At 39.0% G+C, this 21,307-nt stretch overlaps 1 protein-coding gene across 2 annotated transcripts in view; it reads right to left on the bottom strand.

Annotated features, from left to right (window-relative positions):
- CACNA2D1 (calcium voltage-gated channel auxiliary subunit alpha2delta 1) overlaps nucleotides 1–21,307 on the bottom strand; it is a 683,749-nt gene that overhangs the window by 20,333 nt on the left and 642,109 nt on the right. The window contains exons 25-33 of one of the 2 annotated variants that reach the window (XM_073328631.2): nucleotides 17,712–17,796; nucleotides 17,342–17,404; nucleotides 11,792–11,895; nucleotides 10,002–10,088; nucleotides 9,536–9,603; nucleotides 6,197–6,235; nucleotides 3,513–3,584; nucleotides 1,807–1,959; nucleotides 1,663–1,715 (exon numbers count right to left, since the gene is read on the bottom strand). In XM_073328631.2, the coding sequence (XP_073184732.1) occupies nucleotides 1,663–1,715; nucleotides 1,807–1,959; nucleotides 3,513–3,584; nucleotides 6,197–6,235; nucleotides 9,536–9,603; nucleotides 10,002–10,088; nucleotides 11,792–11,895; nucleotides 17,342–17,404; nucleotides 17,712–17,796 (724 nt within the window). Of the gene's footprint in view, nucleotides 1–1,662; nucleotides 1,716–1,806; nucleotides 1,960–3,512; nucleotides 3,585–6,196; nucleotides 6,236–9,535; nucleotides 9,604–10,001; nucleotides 10,089–11,791; nucleotides 11,896–17,341; nucleotides 17,405–17,711; nucleotides 17,797–21,307 lie in introns of those variants that run through there. The other variant, XM_073328632.2, reaches the window with a different exon arrangement.

Consider the following 21,307-nt stretch of genomic DNA (forward strand, 5'->3'; position numbering starts at 1 on the left):
GGTCTAGATTCCATTTCAAAAATTTCCGATGAAAGCACTTTCTTGTGGGTGCTTTCAACTGAAACTCTGTGGAAAACAAGACCCATGTCTAAATTGAGTCCAGACCTCTGAGATTGATTTGAACACTGATAGCCCAAATTTTTCTGTTTGAGCAGAGCTTAGGTTTCGTCCCTGGATCATTTCCCATCTCTGGTTTTTGAGCTTCATTTTTGTTCCAGAAAACAAAGATCTTAACTGTTCCTGTTAACTAAATGTAACCAATAATAAAAACAAATATCCAAAGCCTTCATAGTGCCATCTGTGAGAGAACTACTTTCTATATATTTGTTCAGCTGTGATATATTGCAATGCTTACCTCCAAATAGTGTAAATTACCTACTATTGTGCTACAGAATATGCACCACAAAACTTTATCATGAAGGACAGATATTTTCAGAGGGTAAAATTCACAGCAGTGCAGAAGGCCTGTCTGACGCCCACCATACCACTTAAGTCCCAATTAAATCTTTGCCGCATGGTTTTGGTATCACAGGGGTGCTTAATCTGTATAGGGCTGAATTTCATTATATATGCATTATGAAACTACCAAAACAACTTTTGTGGCTATTGCTAATTACTGCATGGATTTAAATCCAAAATGAGATAACTCTGTGGTGTGGAGTTTTAGAACAGTTTTGAGATTTATTTGGTATTGTGTTTAGCTAAAGATAGTAACCATTAAAACAGTAAAAAGGTGAAATCCTGACTCCACTGAAGTCAATCCCAAAATTCTCACTGAGTTCAACAGAACCAGGATTTCACCCAATAGTTCTAAAAGTTAAAATTGACTGCCATTCCCTCTTCCCTGTTCCATGACAGTTTCTAAGGTATATGTTGCTGGAACATTACCCAAAGTTCTTTTTGTTCTTGCAGATGAAGTATGGTTTTGTGGTTTAAACTGAGCAAAGGAAAAAAAATGGAAACAAGCTGTTATACTATATTGTTTTATGTGGCTTCTTCCTTGAAACAGTATCACTAGTTTATAGTATCTTTGATAAAAAGACAATGAACAAAACCAATTGACTTTTTTCAATCAGCAACTTTCAGTGAGTTACACTACCAAACAATGCATTTTAATGGCATCTGGTGTTCTGAAATAGGACTTGCTTATGTTTTCAAATAGAAGCCCTTATGTGCCTAACAAAATGGTTCACTGACACCTCAAAAACTGACTCTTTCTCAACCTTCTTGCTTAAACATGCACTTGAAAAAGAACACTATAGTGCACTGAATTATGAATCGAACAAGTCCATCTGAAAGCTGCACGCCAGCAACCTAGATTAAAGGTGATTCAACACAAACCAATGCCTGCGTTTACACATGTTCAATGTAGACCGAGAACAGAGAATTACAGAGTCTGAGAAGTCTCATTTTCATTGAAGATCAATAAAATGAACTTTCCAAAGAGTCTGGGAAGATTACTAAAAATGTTCACTGTATGAGGCTGGAGAAGTAATACCAGCCCTTAAGATTTCAGAACAGCTCCTAGGAATTCAAGAGTCTGTTATTATCATACATAGACACTACAGAAAGAAGATACTAACTGTTACCAAATACATTTTCTTTTTACTGAATTGTTAATTATGACGTTGGTATAAACATTACCAGCATATCTGAACTTACCAGGCAGCTGCAGAGGCCCACCATCCGACATGCAAAATATCCGCTACTGTAGGCTACAAAATGAAGTATAAAGATTGTACCATTAGTACAAGAGTCAGCACATAGGTAAGGGGGATGGCGGTAACTTGGCAAGAGGATACTGACCACGTATGCGGAACGAAGACCAGCTCCTTGTTTTGGTTCTTCTTCAGGATCACAAACAGACTGATAGTCGTAAGACTTGTTAAAGGCATATAAGGACATGTTAATGAGGTTTCGCATCAGGTCAGGGTCAATCTCACCAAAGAATCGTCCAATCTGGTGCAGAAAATTGTAAAAAAAATGAGTTTAAACACTTCTAAACTGATGTCACATGATAAATAATATACATGTAATTTACATATACTGAACAATGCTGTTGAATTCAAAGAAGGTATAAATCCTATTGTTCTTACTGTGGGATATATGGTGATAAAGTATAAAAGTCTTTCTTTTTATATTCATTTTGCATTTACTTTACATTCTCTAAAATAATAAATTGTTTTCAGACCTACTCAGGCAAAACTCTAAACGACTTCAGGGGAAGTTTGGCCTGATTTACAGCTGCATGATTTGGTTCATTATTATTATAAAACCCATAAGAGACTCATTTTTCAAAGGGGCATCAACTATTTCCATATCTACTATTTCCATATCTACTTTGAGTGTTTAGGTTTTTTCCCTATGAACCAATGACTGCACGTGCAATATTTTAGGTGCAAATTCCAAGGCCATTTTTGAATGTTTGACTCTTGATGTGATTAGATGGTAACTTGTGTTTCCCCCTAATGTTTGTACTCATTCCACCAACAGTTACCCAAATCTGTTCACATGCTATCTCAGTATCTCCTATATGGTGCTTACCTCTTTTTTCTAGGTGGAAAAAGGCAGAACCAACCAAAAGATGGTTCTGTGGCATATTTACGACTTTACCATGTAATTCCTGAATTCTGGCTCTGAGGAGAAGTAGGCTGCTGCACCCCACCACACAGGAGCCACCATCTTCTCCAGAGATCAAAATTTCCCATGCTCAGGCTTTCCAGCTGACCTGGGATCTTACCTTTCATTACATAACTGACTATAGTTGTCTCTCATCAAACAACAGCTATTGCACTGCAATGTTGCACTGTGATGTCTTAACACCAAGACACAAAGATGGTGATGATAATATGTTGAATTCTCATGAAATAGATTCTTTATGCAATAATTCTTCAGTGTAACAATTAGATTTGATAGAAAATTTTTCATAGGAACTTTTTTTTTAATTAAAAATGGCTTTTTGATTAAATGGACATTTTTAACAACTGAAAACCAAAATATTTTTGTTGTTTTACCGAAGCTCTAAAAGATACTGGAAAAAATTTAATTTTTTCATAGAAAAATATAACATCTTCATGTTCTCATACATTAACACAGAATAATTCTGTGCTCCAGGCACTTACACTACATTATCCTTATGCTTCAAGCAGTCTGTCTCAGGGAAACAGTGCAAACTCTTCATCCCATTTCTTATGCACTCCCTTAAATCACTATAAGTAGAGCCACATTAGTGCAGGCCTAGACATGTCAAGTCACTAGTAAGACAGTGATAAAAGCTAGCAAATTATATGAAATTTGAGATTTGCAAATTTTCTTTGTGGTTCGGACATGAGGCTGTGATTCACCACCTCAAACTCTGATAACTGTGATTTAAAAAATGAAATGAGGTCAATGAACAGCCGCACTCTGTTTTTATGTAGTGAACTTAGGTTTTAATGATAAAACTCGCTCTATCTTAATGGAGAAGTGAGTCAATCTCATCTTTAAATGCATGAATTTAAAAACACATATACCTGTTTGGTATATTCCTCCTGATTCGACATCAAAAGAAATCCACCATCATCAAGAACAACACAATCCAGGTGCTACCACAAGGAAAAAAAAGTATATTTTTCAGGAAAGATACAGAAAATGGTTCTCTTTCCAAGCAGCCAGACACAATCCCTGAGAAAAGGTTGACATTCAGCATTTCAGATACATCTTAGAATCAATACGACCAGGACTGGAGTGTCCCTTTTCAAAAGAAATCAGCTTGGCAACAAAGAATCTGCACGTTTAACATAGTTTCCAACTCTCAAGACCTAGAGGTTTCATGTAAAACATTAGTTTTTGGAGAACTTCACACACTCATTATTCCTTTGCTCTAGTAACTTGACCCTATTGTTTCACCCATTAACACCTGAGGAAGGTGTTTTCTGACTTCATACCTGGTATTTAGAAAGTATAAGTAGGGGAGATTATGTTCAGGACTCTAGGACATGAGGCCAATGGCCCTGAATCCATAAGTGTTGTAGAATTTGGAGCAAGGAACCCTCTTGTGGCTTAATTTTATATAACTTATTCTTGTAAATTATTTGATCAGGATACTTAACTAGCCCTAAGAGTGCTACGTCCTTACAAAACCACTTCATACATGGATCAGAGCTCAGATAAAGGGACTGAAACTTTTGATTTGGTCTTAGCTCACGCTTAGAGACGATTTGATTTGTAGCTTTTAGTGGTAGGAGTCTTTTAAAACAGCAAACCTGGGCTTGCTGCCTATAATTATTTTCACATTATTTACTTTATTTTGCTCTGTTTTTTTTTCACCCCCTTCAGGTGATGAACCCCTTCTTCTCCATCTAAGGCACCTGTTCCACATAGAGCTAAGAGCCCACTTTCTCTAGTGCTGTCCCAGTGCCATGGGTGGATTCCTGCAGGTGCCAGGTGCTGGGGGCAGAAAGGCCATTGATTAACTATAGAGCAGCGTTTCTCAAACTGGGGTTTGCAGACCCCTGGGTGTCCCCAAGGGTACTGCAGGGGTCCGCAGGCCCTGCTGATCAACTCCTCCCCCTCTCCCTCAACTTCTCCTCCTCCCTCCAAGTGCCTCCTGCATGCTGGGGAACAGCTGTTCAGCGGTGTGCAGGAGACACTGGGAGGAAGGGGGAGGAGCCAGAAAGAGGTGGGGAAGAGGAGGGGCAAGGGTGGAGTGGCGGTGGGCAGAGGTGAGGTGGGGTGGGACCTTGGGGGAAGGGGGGTGGAGTGGGGGTGAGACCTGGGGCTGAGCGGGGCATTTGGGGGTCCTCGGGTTGCTAAAGTTTGAGAACCACTGCTGTGTAGAGCATACACTGATCTTCCTGTGGCCTGAAGATGCAGTGCTGCTGCCTTGGCTTGACAATTAGCCATAGGTCCCACACCCAACAGTCATTCTCCCAACCCCACAAGAGAACTCACAGAGGCCCTGATTGAGGAAGGTGCTTAAGCACAAAAGAGAATTAGGAGTTCCTGACAACATTAGGGCTCCTGAAGCTGTAAAATCATCACCCATCAGTGTTTCTAGGGCCATGTGCCCCCAAATCCTGGCTCAGCAAGGGATGGAGGGAAGAAAGGCAGGGGAAAGCTTAGTATCCCCACATGCTGGAGGGTGCTGTGTGCATTATGGTGGATTTAAGGTTATCATCTATCTCTTTCCCTCAAATTATTTGATAATACAGAATCCAAACTAGGCAGCAATATTAATATAATATGAATGTGTAACAGCAACAGATCCCGGTTGCCAGGATTGAACCTGAGACCTCTGAAGTTTAGTGCATGAGCCTCTACTGCAGTGGTGGGCCCGCAAGGCTTCTCGCAGCTCCCATTGGCTGGGAACGGTGAACCGCGGCCACAGGGAGCTGCGGGTGGCTGTTCCTGTGGACAGGCAATGTAAACAAACTGTCTTGCGGCCCACCAGTGGATTAACCGTAACGGGCTGCTTGTGGCTCACAGACTGAAGGTTGCCCACCACTGCTCTACTGCAAGAGCTAAAAGCCACATGGCTCTTAGCTAAGGCTGTAGCAGACTCATTAATCTCTAAGTGGTCTTGGTGCCACTAGAGGGGACAGAGCACCACACCCAGGAGGTGTGTTGGTTACACATGCGCAACATAGGCTTCCCTGCCTTCCCGGCCATTAAAACATACAGGAGGTCTGTGAAAGAAATACAATAAGAAAGAGGAGAAACTAATTATGATCTAATATTCACTAGGTGAAACATTGTGCATCTGTTCTTGCTTTCCACCTTTTCACAGTCTCTCTCCTCAATTTCTCTTATCCCCCCCCCCTCTTTTTTGCTCCTTCTCCTTTCTCTTCACCTGTTTCTTTGAAAAGCTTCACCATCTTTTCTCTCACCTTCTTTTTCACGACTGCCCCATTTTCTACTGCTCGCTCCCATATTATGTTCTTTCTTCTTCTTTGTTCCCCTTTAGTTCTTATAGTCTCATTTCAATGATTCCCTTGCCTATCACTTCATTTCATTCTCTCACACTAGCATCTCCCTCAGAATCCTCACTTCTCTCTTCCTAGACACAAAAGATTGTCAACTCTCTGCTAACACTGCTTCTGTTTTTAACCTTCAGAAAGTAATTGGGTAGAACAGCGGTCTCAAGTTTTGATGGACCCAAAGAACAAAGGGGACCCTTCCCTCTCTTCCAGGTCTTTATTATTAGGTTTATTCTTACCATACTCCCTCTTTCACAGCCACAAAGTTCACTGTTGCACTGGAAAACAGAAGGATAATGATCTTTAGGGAATGGTTTCTTAGAAAGTCTGTACTATTACGTGATATTCATTAACTCATAAGTATAAACAGTTGGATTCAAGACAAACCCAGGTGTTTTTTATGTCCATCTTTGTCTGTGTGCCTGGCTGTCTACTAAAGGGTTTTATACTGCTACCCATTACCACGATATCTGAGTGCATTGCACTTGTCTCTGGGGGGTCAAAACTCTGCTCAGGGTAGATTTATTTATTTATAGATTTTATTAATTCCCTCTTTGTTTCTTTTGGTTGGTAATGGTTCTATATATATAAGGGCTGCTGATTAATCACAGTTAACTCACGTGATTAACTCAAAAAAAGTAATCACGATTAATCGCACTGTAAAAACAATAGAATACCAATTGAAATTTATTAAATATTTTTGGATGTTTTTCTACATTTTCAAACATTTTGATTTCTATTACAACACAGAATACAAAGTGTAAAGTGCTCACTTTATATTATTATTTATATTACAAATTTGTACTGTAAAAATGCTAAAAGAAACAGTATTTTTCAATTCACCTCATAAAAGTACTGTAGTGCAATCTCTTTATCGTGAAAGTGTACATACAAATGTAGATTTTTTTTGTTACATAACTGTACTGAAAAACAAAACAATGTAAAACTTTAGAGCTACAAGTCCACTCTGTCCTTCCTCTTGTTCAGCCAGTTGCTAAGGCAAACAAGTTTGTTTACATTTAAAGGAGACACTGCTGACTGCTTCTTATTTACAATGTCACCTGAAAGTGAGAACAGGCATTGCAAGGTATTTATGTGCCAGATATGCTAAACATTCCTATGCCCCTTCATGCTTCAGACACCATTCCAGAGGACATGCTTCCATGCTGATGATGCTTGTTAAAAAAAGAATGCATTAATTAAATTTATGACTGAACTCCTTGGGTGAGAATTGTTTGTCTCCTGTTCTGTTTTACCTGCATTTGACCATATATTTCATGTTATAGCAGTCTCAGATGATGACCCAACGCATGTTTGTTTTAAGAACACTTTCACAGCAGATTTGACAAAATGCAAAGAAGGTACCAATGTGAGATTTCTAAAAATAGCTACAGCACTCAACCCAAGGTTTAAGGATCTGAAGTGCCTTCAAAATCTAAGAGGGATGAGGTGTGTAGCATGCTTTCCGAAGTCTTAAAAGAACAATACTCAGATGCGGAAACTACAGAACCCGAACTACAGAAAAAGAAAATCAACCTTCTGCTGGTGACACCTGACTCAGATGCTGAAAATGAACATGCATCGGTCCACTTTGCTTTGGATTCAGAGTAGCAGCTGTGTTAGTCTGTATCCGCAAAAAGAAAAGGAGGACTTGTGGCACCTTAGAGACTAACATATTTATTTGAGCATAAGCTTTCGTGAGCTACAGCTCACTTCAGCTGTAGCTCATGAAAACTTATGCTCAAATAAATTTGTTAGTCTCTAAGGTGCCACAAGTCTTCCTTTTCTTTTTGCTTTGGATTTTTAACGAGCAGAATCCATTGTCAGCATAGAAGCGTGTCCTCTGGAATGGTAGTTGAAGCATAGAGGAACATATGAATCTTTAGCGCATCTGGCATGTAAATATCTTGAGATGCCGGCTACAACAGTGCCATGCGACCGCCTGCTCTCACAGTCAGGTGACATTGTAGACAAGAAGCGGCAGCATTATCTCTTGCAAATGTAAATGAACTTGTTTGTCTGAGCGATTGGCTAAAGTAGGACTGAGTGGACTTGTAGGCTCTAAAGTTTTACATTGTTTTATTTTAGAATGCAGTTATTTTTTGTACATAATTCTACATTTGTAAATTCAACTTTCATGATAAAGAGATTGCACTACAGTACTTGTATTAGGTGAACTGAAAAGTACTATGTCTTTTGTTTTTTACGATGCAAATATTTATAATAAAAATAAAGTGAGCACTGTACACTTTGTATTCTGTGTTGTAATTGAAATCAATATATTTGAACATTTAGAAAACATTAAAAATATTAAAATTTGGTATTCTATTATTGTTTGGTTATTGTATTCTATTATTGTTTGGTATTCTACTATTGTTATTTATAATATGGTATTCTGTTATTGTTTAACAGCGCGATTAATCATGATTATTTTTTTAATCACTTGACAGCCCTTGTGTGTGTATATGCACACACACACAATACATAATAGAAGGAAAAAAGTGTGTGTGTGTGTCTGAGAGAGAGAGAGAGAGAGAGAGAGAGAGAGAGAGAGAGAGAGAGATGGTGGGCACAGAAGCTACCAAAACTGAAGATTGGTGAACCTCCTTCATCTCTGAACAGAGTTAAAGTGAAAAACTGGTATGTTCCTATGTATTTTTTCCCAGATATATACAAAATACATAGGAACATGCCAGTTTTGTTCTGAGCCCACCGTCTCTCTCTCTCACACACACACACCCTTTCTTCCTTCTATTGTGTGTTGGGCTACTCTGCTCCCAGACGGCAGTGCAGCCTCTTTTGCATTCACTGACACCCACAAATCCACTTTCTCTCTTTTTCAGGCAAGCAGCTTCCTTCAGCTCATGGTGATGGACATGCAGCTGTTTCTTCAGACTCAGCTTACCAGTAGAGCTGCAGTTCTGACAGGAGTAGCATGCCAGACATGAGTCTGGGTTTCCACCAGCTTTGGCTCATTGAGCCTGTTTCCTCCTCTACTACTTCTTGTTCCTCCACTTCCCTGGTGTGCCAGATCCTTTCTTTACTTTTCCTTCTAGCTGCCACTAATTCTCTCCCCTTCTCATTCAACTCCTTTAAAAATTCCCATTCAACTCCTGCCAGGTGGAAGGGTTCCAGAGCTCGGCCTGAACGTCTATGCCACAATTAAACAGCCCTGGAGCCAGAGCTCTGTGATTCTGAGTCAGCTGGCAAGGGCCAGCCACGGGCATCCCTGCTTTTCTGAGAGTTTTGACTCATTGTAAAAACACAATACTGTCTCTAGTGGCTGACATATGACATTGTTGTGCATTTTCTTTTCTTCATTGTTACTATTGAATCTTGAGACATTCTAACCTCCAATGCAAGACATGTACAAGTGCATAACTGAAAAAATACAGCTGCTTTTTAATAGATGCATATTGTGTTTTGAAATGCTTTAAACACCACCATCAGTCAGCAACTGTGGACCTTTGTGAAGTTGCAATACAGAGCTGCCTGCACGGAAGGGGGAAGCACCGGTTTGTCCTCATAGCTTAGAGAAAAAGCAAATGAAGTTCAACAGAAGTCACTCAATTCCTTACCAGGCTCTTGATTGTGGTTTTGGTGAAATTTTCCATCCATTGGTTTGCATCAATTTTTATTCCAACAACTGAAACAAACCAACAAACAAACAAAAAACCCTGGAAATTCTATTTAGCAAAATGAAAGGAAACAACAGCAACAACGAAAGGCTAGATCCTAAAACAGATGAAAAATTCACCATACAAGTCTAACTTTTGAAGCTGATAAACTAAAAGAAATCGTATTTCTGATCAGTCATCTGTCCTCCAAGGCCCTTCATCATTCTAATCAACCAAATATCTTTACTAACACACTGTCAGATCTTTGGCTAGACTTTCACCAGCAAAATTTTAAAAAGCCTTGTGAAGAAGAATTTTAGAAGACTGAGACTGCTTTGTGATTTCAGTTATATTTCTTATGGGTGTTCGTGACGAGCAACAACAAAAGAACTTGTGTATTTAGAGCACCAGCACCATTCCATCTTACCTGCGGGTTTAAGAAGTTTTCCACCAATGGTTATTTCCACAGCCTTGCTCACCATAATGCCCGTTTCATAGCTACTGGCGTCACTTTCTGAGAGTAAGGGAAAAAACAAAAGGTTAAAAAGAGTGATGTGATCTTTTCCTATTCTTGGCCCTAAATAAAGAAGTCCTACCCCTCAATGCAAGTTCAATCAAGAAATTAACCATTATTTAACTGGTAACCATCATCCCCAAACCCAAATCTCTATATGAAAATGTTATACTTACTAACTGTACTTAATAGTTACCCCAGCTATGCCTAGGATCACGAACAATCAGAACAGTTAGAGGAAAATATATTTTGCTCTTCTTTATTTACTTTGTACAGTTGAGAGCTCTGTGTGTACAGTCAGTTTCACTGTTCTGTGTAGTTAGTTTGACCCTGATTCTGCAAACACAACCGTAATTAATTTTACACATGTGAGCAGCCCCATGAAATGCAGGATTAGGGCCAGAGATTGTATGGTCATTAGAACAGAGCCCATGCAGTCTTCTAGTCACTGGACAGTGTGCAGCCCACTAACAACACTCAGTAAATAATGACTGGTACTGTGACAGGCTAACCTGCTGGCAGCACTGTTCAATATGGAAAATGAAGTAAAAAAAAATCCCGAGAGTTTTCAAAGGAACAGGATTCCTATAAAGGTTTTGAAGCAGGCCATTTTACTACCTGGCTAGTATTTTTTGAAAATTGCAATAATAAATTTGTATATAAAATAATTGCAATAAAATACCACCTCTAAGAGGGAAGAGTATCTAATTCACAGCAGCATCTGCTTTCAGAGGAGCATTACAAGGTTAATGTGCATCAGTGATGCATCTCTTCTCATCAACCAGTTTATTATTGTGGATATTTAAGTTTTAAGTATTACAAAAGGTCACAGAAACCATTTCAGTGGAATAATATTGATCTGTAAAATAATCCAAACTCAATGGTCTGAAGCGTTAAATAAATCAGTGACACTGTCTGGGCTCCATGCAGAAGAAAAGCTCTCAGGACCACACAGTTCTGTGACTGCACTTATCCGAGCTCATTTTGGAAAAAATAAATAGTGTGGTGCTAAAGCAGTCATGAAACTTCAAGCCTTCCTTGCCACCTTGCACCTCCCTTTGGGCCTGGTTACCCCATGGATGGCTAGCTCTGACACTGACGCGATCTAGGGAACTCAGCTATATAAGGTTGCTCTTGGATCCCCTCTCCGATGTCAATATATGGAACTGAGACTCTTGCAGACAGTATGATACACTGTCACTGTAGTTTCCTTCACACAAGAAACTCTGCCTTTGAGAAATCTACAGAAACCTTTCAAGCCCAATTAACTAACAAAATATAGAACCAACATGCATTTTAGCCTGCTAGTCACTGAGAGAAACAATGCAGAGAAACATAGCTTTACTGGGATGGATGACTGATTGTGATGACAGTTTCCAAACCAGAGTGACATTTTTTTAGAGCTGCTTCCCCCAATGAACTGGCAGACTCTGTTGGAATGTCTGTTCTGAACTATGCATTCGATGAAGTGAGCTGTAGCTCATGAAAGCTTATGCTCAAATAAATTTGTTAGTCTCTAAGGTGCCACAAGTACTCCTTTTCTTTTTGCAGATACAGACTAACATGGTTGCTACTCTGAAACCTGTTCTGAACTATGAACTATACCACTTTAAATAGCTAACTCAACTGGTAAGACGGAAAACATCCATGAATGTTTATGTTGTGCCAGTCACCTCTGAAATGTCAAACTAGTGATGACTTACTGTTGTAGTATGGAGCTGTGAAGATATAGTTGTCATTATCCAAGCTCCGTTTATAGAAACTGACTTCATAAGTTTCAGGATTTTCTGTCCAATCCTCTCCTGCCCTATACATGGGGGGGAAAAGGTCATAAAAAATAAAGTCTGTCAGATTTTCATTTTAAGCTGCAAGGCAGAGATATTTTTTCTCCCTTAATATAAATGTCTTGTTTGGGAAACTCATGAGCTCCTTTTATTACAATGTATTTGTGCCTATCCTTCACAAAAGTCTGAGCTTTCAGCAACTTAAATTGCAAACTGCTATGAGAAAAACAAAACCAAACAGACCAGAGAATGAAGAAAGGGTTCCTGAGAACAACATGGACCAGGTTCAGAATTTTTATATGGACATTTTTCTGATTATAAATCTATCACTGGGTTTGTTTAAAACAGAAAACCATAGAATCATTTTGCATGACATCCTTTATTCAAAAATCACAGAAGCAGCTTAACAGACTTAATTAATAAGAGAGGGAGAGAGAAACTGAGAACTACAGGCATGGGAGGCAAATCTATTGGGAAACATACTCCATGAAATTTTTAATGGGTAATATATACAAGATAATCCCAGGAAAAAGATAAATTTGGTATGTAAATTCATATTAATATAATCCCCCCACACACCCAAATCACTGAAGATAAGAATTGCATGATATGGTATGAAATTTGATCACTTTTATGTGTCCTCTATACTATCTGTTAATGTTGCATCATTCCCCTTTACATCCTGGGAGTACTTGTGATTAGTACTTTAGAGTATTCATGATTTTCAAGCTTGTCAGCCAAATTCTTTTTGCGAATACAGACTAACACGGCTGTTACTCTGAAACCAGCCAAATGAATGTTGAGCAATTAGGAGTTAAGTGGTCAGATGGTTTTCAGAAGGACATCACTTTACTGCTATACTGTGCTAAGAAGCTTGGATTACTATGACCTGCTCCTGCTTAATGCTCAGTAGGAATTCAGTACAGACATGTTTCAAATGCAACATAGCTAAAATCTGCAGCTCAAAGAAAATCAAGGCATGCATATGAAATTTCACATGTAACAGTGCATATTATTTCAGCAAGAAAAGTTGCTCTCAGATCAGCTGTCCGTCAGTCAGTGCATTGACATACTGACTAAAAGAAAGATCAGCTGACTTTTTTTTTCTTTTATTCACCCAAATTTTGGGCCTCCATTGTGGGCCTAAGTATGTGTGCGAAAGCATTGTGCCCACGTTATTCTCCAGTTTCCACCTGTCTTCCATGGGAGCATATCTCCTTCAGGAACTTTGCTCCTAAACCCATTTGATTCTCAGGAAGCTGCAAACTCAAAACAGGATTCAATTCAATATGGACAGGGTCAGCAGTGTCTTACTGCAAGACTGTGGGGGAGGGAAATGCTTCATAAAACAGCACTTCCCTAGCTGTGTCCCCTTCTCCACACGCATGAAACCCCTCCCCCTACACACACACAAATCAATGGGGACCCAAACACAGTGGGCGTGCCTTGATGGGCAAAATGATGTTTCAATTGTGCTAGCTCAATTGAGTTAGCTTAACATGATTGAAAAGGCCCATTAAGATGCAGGTTAACACATACAAAGCACTGTTAGCAGGCCATGTTTTAGCCTAGCTGGGAGCCTAGGCTGTAACACAGCAAGATAGCATGGTCAGAGAGAGATAAGGGCTTCCACAGAGTTGCAAGTGTGGGCTGGAGGGAGAGGGAAGGTACGTTATGTCTGCCGACAAAATATGAGCTATTTCAGTGGGTCTTCAGTTGTTTTCATCCCCTTAGTGGAGGGGATGACCTAACCCTATAACTTCATGGCAGAAGACTGAAGATGAATGATAAATGTGAAGATCTCAATGCAGGCAACAACATTTACATGGATAGCAAGAAGAACACAGATTCATATTAACAAACTCTAGTAAATTACTTTTTCTTTGTTCTCTTTGTTATTCTATGATCTACTATGAAAATTATTGCTGGAATTCCATCACCTAATGGATACAACAAGATTATTTCAACTAGGTGTTAACTGTGCTTATATATGAATACAGGCCCATCTTATGAGAAGAAGGTCTCAGTATTTACTTCTAACAACAGTGCCTGGAGAGTAATTTTTAAGCACGAACATTGCAAACAGTGAATTGTGTCATAATCAGTTTGTTGAAAAAAAACAGAGAGGGTTTTTTTTTTAAACTTTTCCTACCCTTTCATCTAATGAGGATAAATACAGTACATGCCACCCTCATCATCTTAACTGACTTATGGCCACTTGGGACTTCACAGTTGTTAGATTGTGCTCACCACAGAGTGAACAGTGCTGGGACTTGATCTTACAAGATCCCTGTGTTCAGGTGGGCTATTGCAATCATATGGGGCCCTAATGAATTGGGACTACATATAGGCAAAGAGATCCATTTGGACGGTCAGTTTGTCAGTGAGAAGGTTGGAGGGGGAATCAGAGATTTAGTGAGAAGGTAACTCCATAAGGATAACTTAAAGCAATGTCTCATTTACAATGTAGAGAGTGTCTATTTGCTAAGATTACCTCACCTAAAATATACAGGAAGGTGCAACTGAAAGACAACCTACATAGTAGCATTTCTTATTATGTATCCAAAGGGTACAAAATGTATCAGGAGGACAGAACAGGTCATGCTTGTGGGGGAGTGGTAGTATATGTGAAAGAAAGCATAGAATCAAATAAGTAAAAGTCTTAAATGAACCAAACTCTACCACAGAATCTCTATGGATAATAATTCCATGCTCTAATAATAAGAATATAGTGATAGGGATATACTACTGACCACCTGACCAGGATGGTGATAGTGACTGTGAAATGCTCAGGGAGATTAGAGGGGATATTAAAATACAAAACTCAATTATAATGGGGGATTTCAACTATCCCCAAACTGACTGGGTACATGTCACCTCAGGACAGGATGCAAAGATAGAGCTTCTTGACACCTTAAATGACTGCTTCTTGGAGCAGCTAGTCCTGGAACCCACAAGAGGAGAGGCAATTTTTGATATAGCCCTAAATGGAGCACAGGATCCGGTCCAAGAGGTGAATATAGTTGTACCTCTTGGTAATAGTGACCGTAATATAATTAAATTTAATATCCCTGTGGTGGGGAAAATACCACAGCAGCCCAACACCGTAGCATTTAATTTCAGAAAGGGGAACTACACAAAAATGAGGAGAAAAATAACTTAAAAGGTACAGCACCAAAAGTGAAATCCCTGCAAGCTGCCTGGAAACTTTTTAAAGACACCATAATAAAGGCTCAACTTAAATGTATATCCCAAATTTAAAAACATAGTAAGAGAACCAAAAAGTGCCACTGTGGCTAAACAACAAAGTAATAGAAGCAGTGAGAGGCAAAAAGACATTCTTTAAAAAGTGGAAGTTAAATTCTAGTGAGGAACATAAAAAGGAGCATAAACTCTAGCAAATGAAGTGTAAAAATAGAATTTGAAGAACAGCTAGCCAAGTCTCAAAAAGTAACAGCAAAAAAGAAGTTTTATGTACATCAGAAGCAGGAAGCCTGCTAAAAAAACAGTGGGCCCACTGGACAAATGAGATGCTAAAGGAGCACTCAAGGACGATAAGGTCATTTTTGAGACAATAACTGAATTCTTTGTATCGGTCTTCATGGCTGAGGATGTGAGGGAGATTCCCAAACCTGAACCATTCTTTTTAGGTGACAAATCTGAGGAACTGTCCCAGATTGATGTGTCATTAGAGGAAGTTTTGGAACAAACTGATAAACTAAAGAGTAATAAGTCATCAGGACCAGATGGTATTCACCCCAGAGTTCTGAAGGAACTCAAATGTGAAATTGCAGAACTACTAACTGTAGTCTGTAACCTATCATTTAAATCAGCTTCTGTACCAAATGACTGGAGGATAGTTAATGTGACGTCAATTTTTAAAAAGGGCTCCACAGGTGATCCCGGCAATTACAGGTCGGTAAGCCTGACTTCAGTACCAGGCAAACTGGTTGAAACTATAGTAAAGAACAAAACTGTCAGACACATAGATGACCATAATTTGTTGGGGAAGAGTCAACATGGTTTCTGTAGCGGGAAATCATGCCTCACCAATCCACTAGAATTCTTTGAGGGGGATCCAGTGGATATAGCGTATTTAGATTTTCAGAAAGCCTTTGACAAGGTCCCTCACCAAAGGCTCTTAAGCAAAGTAAGCTGCCATGGGATAAAAGGGAAGGTCCTCTCATGGATTCACAACTGTTTAAAAGATAGGAAACAAAGGGTAGCAATAAATGGTCAGTTTTCAGAATGGAGAGAGGTAAATAGTGGTGTCTCCCAGAGGTCTGTACTGGGCCCAGTCCTATTCAACATATTCATAAATGATCTGGAAAAAGAGGCAAGCACTGAGGTGGCCAAATTTGCAGAAAATACAAAACTACTCAAGATAATTAAGTCCCCGCTGAAGAACTACAAAAGGATCTCTCAAAACTGAATGACTGGGCAACAAAATGGCAGATGAAATTCAGTGTTGATAAATGCAAAGTAATGCACACTGGAAAACATAATCCCAACTATACATATAAAATTATGGGGTCTAAATTAGCTGTTACCACTCAAAAAAGAGATCTTGGAGTCATTGTGGAGAGTTCTCTGAAAACATCCACTCAATGTGCAGCGGCAGTCCAAAAGTTGAACAGAATGTTGGGAATCATTAAGAAAGGGATTGATAATAAGAGAGAAAATATCATATTGCCTCTATATAAATCCATGGTACACTCACATCTTGAATACTGTGTGCAGATGCTGTCTCAAAAAAGATATACTGGAATTGGAAAAGGTTCAGAAAAGGGCAACAAAAATGATTAAGGATATAGAACTGCTTTCGTATGAGGAAAGATTAATAAGATTGGGACTTTTCAGCTTGAAAAGAGGTGACTAAGGGGGGATATGATTGAGGTCTATAAAATCATGACTGATGTGGAGAAAGTAAATAAGGAAGGTCTCATAACACAAGAACAAGGGGTCACCAAATGAAATTTATAGGCAGCAGGTTTAAAGCAAACAAAAGGAAGTATTTCTTCACACAATGCAGTTAACCAGTGGAACTCTTTGCCAGAGGATGTTGTGAAGACCAAGACTACAGCAGGGTTCAAAAAAGAACTAGAGAAATTCATGGAGGATTATCCATCAATGGTTATTTGTCAGGATGGGCAAGGATGGAGTCCCTCGCCTCTGTTTGCCAGAAGCTGGGAACGAGTGACAGGGAATGGATCACTTGATGATTATCTGTTCTGCTCATAGCCTCTGGGGCTCCTGGCATTGGCCTCTGTCGGAAGACAGGATACTGGGCTAGATGGACCTTTGGCCTGACCCATTATGACCATTCATGTGTTCTTATATATCCTTGGGGTTACCAAAGGAATTTCAGCTGTATGCATAACATCCATTACTTGGATATTCCATTGATACGGCTTACAGGAATTATTTTCACATTCTGATATTATTTGAAAATAAAATGACGACCCTTACCCTTTAGGGTAAACCCTAGTGATTCCACCATCCGTGACCACAAATTGTGCAACAACTCCATTGCTATGACAAAAAGAAGAAATTTAAATGAAAGCTAATCAGAACTATTACCAACTCCTCCCTCACAATAGCCACCATTTAGGCATAGAATTATGAAAAAAATACACATATTTTCTAATCAACATTAAATACTGAAATATACATATCACACATCTAGTTTTATTTTTGACTTTGATATCTAACCACAAATTTGAATTTACCAGGCCTTGGGTCCTGACATTCATAAACAATTTACAAATACCCCAATGACTACATAGTTAATAAAAAGATATGAAAATGATATGAAAAGATATGAAAAAAGAACACTCACAGAGATTGCTTACTCCAATAGTTCTGGACTAGTTCATTTGTAAATCCTGCATCCAGCAAAACTCTAATGACCATATCAGCATTACCTAGCAAGAGACAACATGAGTCACCTGAAAACACATGACTTTGAGATCTGTAAATCTGTTAAAGATGAAAGTCTGAATTGCTTGATTCCTGCTACTTATTAATAAAAAAAACTGTGATTTTTCAAAATGTTGATTGATGCTGAGAAGAAAATATGCTAATTTAATCAAAACCTTTAAGCTAAAATTTTCAAACTCAAGCGGCTAAAGTTAGGGTTGGTCTCCATTATGGGGAGATCCACACTGCTGCAATTGATGCAGCAGGGATCGATTTAGTGGGTCTAATGAAGACCTGATAAATCAATGGCAGCGTGCTCTCCGGTCAATCCTGGTACTCCAACTCTCCGAGAAGAGTAAGGGAAGTTGACTGGAGAGTATCTCCCATCAACTTAGTGCAGTGAAGACACCGGGGTAAGTCAACTTAACATACACCGACTCCAGCTACATTATTCACATACCTGGAGTAGCATAACTTAGGTCAACTTCCATAGTGAAGACAAGCCCTTAGACTACCAAATCAGAATACAGAAGACAACTTTTTCAAACTTGTCTTTTTAAAATTGGGCACCTACATCTATTTTTAGGCAGCTTACTTGACATGGCCCAAATTTCAGAGGTATGAATGCTCACAGCTTCCATTGAACACCCAGAACTCCCACTGTGGGCAACACCACTGAAAATCAGGTGCCTAAATATTGTGGTGTTAAGTTTGAACGGTTAGAGCCACTATTCAGGGTGACCACTGGGGGAACTTAGTAAGGAGGTAAGACTCAATGTAAACAAGAAATAAAGACAATCCTGCATTCACTGTGACCAGTGTCCTGGATCTCTGTAATCTCCACATCTATAACTTTAGGCGGCTTGGGCTAACTTTAGCTTTGCCTACATTACATTCTATAAAGCCACCCAGTCATTTAATGGGGAAAGATTCCAATTTTGTATCAAAGATGGAAGTTAACATACTGTGAAGAGCACATTTTCATTCAAATAGCTGACACCTCATCCTTCTCAGGACATACAATTAAGCCATTTTTGTTTTGTTTTATATCTTCTGCGTAGGAAACTTCTGCAGTACCTTTCCCAGACCCAAAGAAGACCTCTCTGTAGCTTGAAAGCTTGACTCTCTTACCAACAAAACTTGGTTCAATAAAAGACCTACCTTGTCTTGCATTACAAAGAAGAAATACAGTTCAACTACAGTATGAATCTGACAATTAAGACCTTTCTTTATTTTTATTTTTAAAATGCAACAAGCATTTCTTCGTCCCTTCCTGTAAAAACTACAGTGATAATCATGTTTTAAACAATTAGATTAGATGGGCCATGTCTAAGACTATACCTTTGAAAAGCTATTCAGAGGTCAGTGCTTCTCAAGCTTTTCTATTTTGGAGACCACTTTGTAACAGGAAGTTCTTTACAATACCCTAGTGATTTAGGTAAATATTATAGTACCCAATTTTACAGCTTTGTGAAATAAAACAATGGCTGACCCAAAGCCCAATGAAGTAAACAGAAAGACTCTCAGGCCACTCAGTGAGGCAGCAGTTGAATTGGGATTAGAACTAGGGAGTTCTGACTCCCAATTTGAATTGCGGCGAACTCTGTGGTTTCACTGCAGAGGATATCGCAAACTTTTTCTATGATATTGTTTCTTATGCCTTAAGTTTCATTCTTACCTTTGGAGTCAAATGAACTCAGAATGACCTGTCATCAAAACCACCCAAGTTTTTCTGCATTTCACATTGAATCTATTAATTCTCTATTACTCTTATGCAAAATCAAAAATCAGTTTGTGAACCTTTGCAAAAAAGCTTTCAGTAAATCCACTTTAAAATTTGAATTTGTAATGATCCTTACTACAAACATGTCACACAATCAACTCCTAGGCCAGGCTCTAACCAGTAGATAGCACTGCTTCAATCCAATTTTAACAAATTACTTTAATTCTAATTAGACCATATTTACATTATCCTGCTAAAGCCAGCCTGTTTCGTTGCAATCCTGCACAACCTTATTCACGTAAGGGCTCCAATTATTTGGGACTCACAGAATTAAATTTACAGAGGTGATTGTTTGCAGAATCAGGGATGGTAAGATTCGAGTCCTTTGGACAGAGCCATACTAAGGTACATAACCAGGACAGGGTACTTGTTTAAAAGTAACCTGTCCAGCTAAAAATAATGAGAACAGATCAGGGACTGTGCTGAATATGACCAGGGCTAGTTCCTGCAGCCCATACTTGGTCCAAATTTCTACTGAAGTCAAATGGGAGTTCTAAATATGACCGATCTGTCCCTAAATGTTTAGTTATAAAAAGTAATGAAAATTAAAGCTATATCCTACATATGAATTAGATAACCTTATAGATGGTATTAGTTATTCCCTTTTAAAGACAATTTTTTGTTAAGGATAATCTCCAAAAAGGATTATTACACATTACTTTAGTCAACACTATTATCTTAATCATTCAGGAGAGTACTTGTTTAAGTTACAGTTATGAAAAAAATAAAACAATTAGGAAAATAAATTCAAATATCATTGTGATTTCAAATCTGAGAGGTGGCAGTAATTTGACAATGTGCTGTATGGTTTAATTACTCTCTAAGCCCTCGTGTGTACCATGCTGATATTAATGTGTCCTCAATACTTGATTATAAACTAATGTAGGCTATTAGCTTAGAGTTTTCATTTATTAAAATTTATTTCTGGGTTAAGTCATTTGAGATGAATAATCTCATTTCTAAGACTGACTCAGGGGACACACTCAAAGTTACAGTCATACATTATACAGCCATAATACAGCATCTGATAAGACAAATGTGTGGACAATTAAGAAAATAAATTAGCCTTAAAGACAGTTACATTGTGAGAGGATTTCATATCTTGTTTCAGATTATTCCAGCTAGGTGGTCTAACAAAGTAAAGACATTTTTACTGCAGTTCCCTTTGGATGAAAACGACGGTGAGGCCTCATCTGGAGTACTGTGTCCAGTTTTGGGCCCCTCACTACAAGAAGGATGTGGATAAATTGGAGAGAGTCCAGCGAAGGGCAACAAAAATGATTAGGGGTCTAGAACACATGACTTATGAGGAGAGGCTGAGGGAGCTGGGATTGTTTAGCCTGCAGAAGAGAAGAATGAGGGGGGATTTGATAGCTGCTTTCAACTACCTGAAAGGGGGTTCCAAAGAGGATGGCTCTAGACTGTTCTCAATGGTAGCAGATGACAGAACGAGGAGTAATGGTCTCAAGTTGCAGTGGGGGAGGTTTAGATTGGATATTAGGAAAAACTTTTTCACTAAGAGGGTGGTGAAACACTGGAATGCGTTACCTAGGGAGGTGGTAGAATCTCCTTCCTTAGAGGTTTTTAAGGTCAGGCTTGACAAAGCCCTGGCTGGGATGATTTAACTGGGAATTGGTCCTGCTTCGAGCAGGGGGTTGGACTAGATAACCTTCAGGGGTCCCTTCCAACCCTGATATTCTATGATTCTATGATCCTATGACCCCATGGTAATG

This window comes from Lepidochelys kempii, chromosome 1 (assembly GCF_965140285.1).
Source record: "Lepidochelys kempii isolate rLepKem1 chromosome 1, rLepKem1.hap1, whole genome shotgun sequence".
In the NCBI taxonomy this organism is placed as follows: Eukaryota; Metazoa; Chordata; order Testudines; family Cheloniidae; genus Lepidochelys; species Lepidochelys kempii.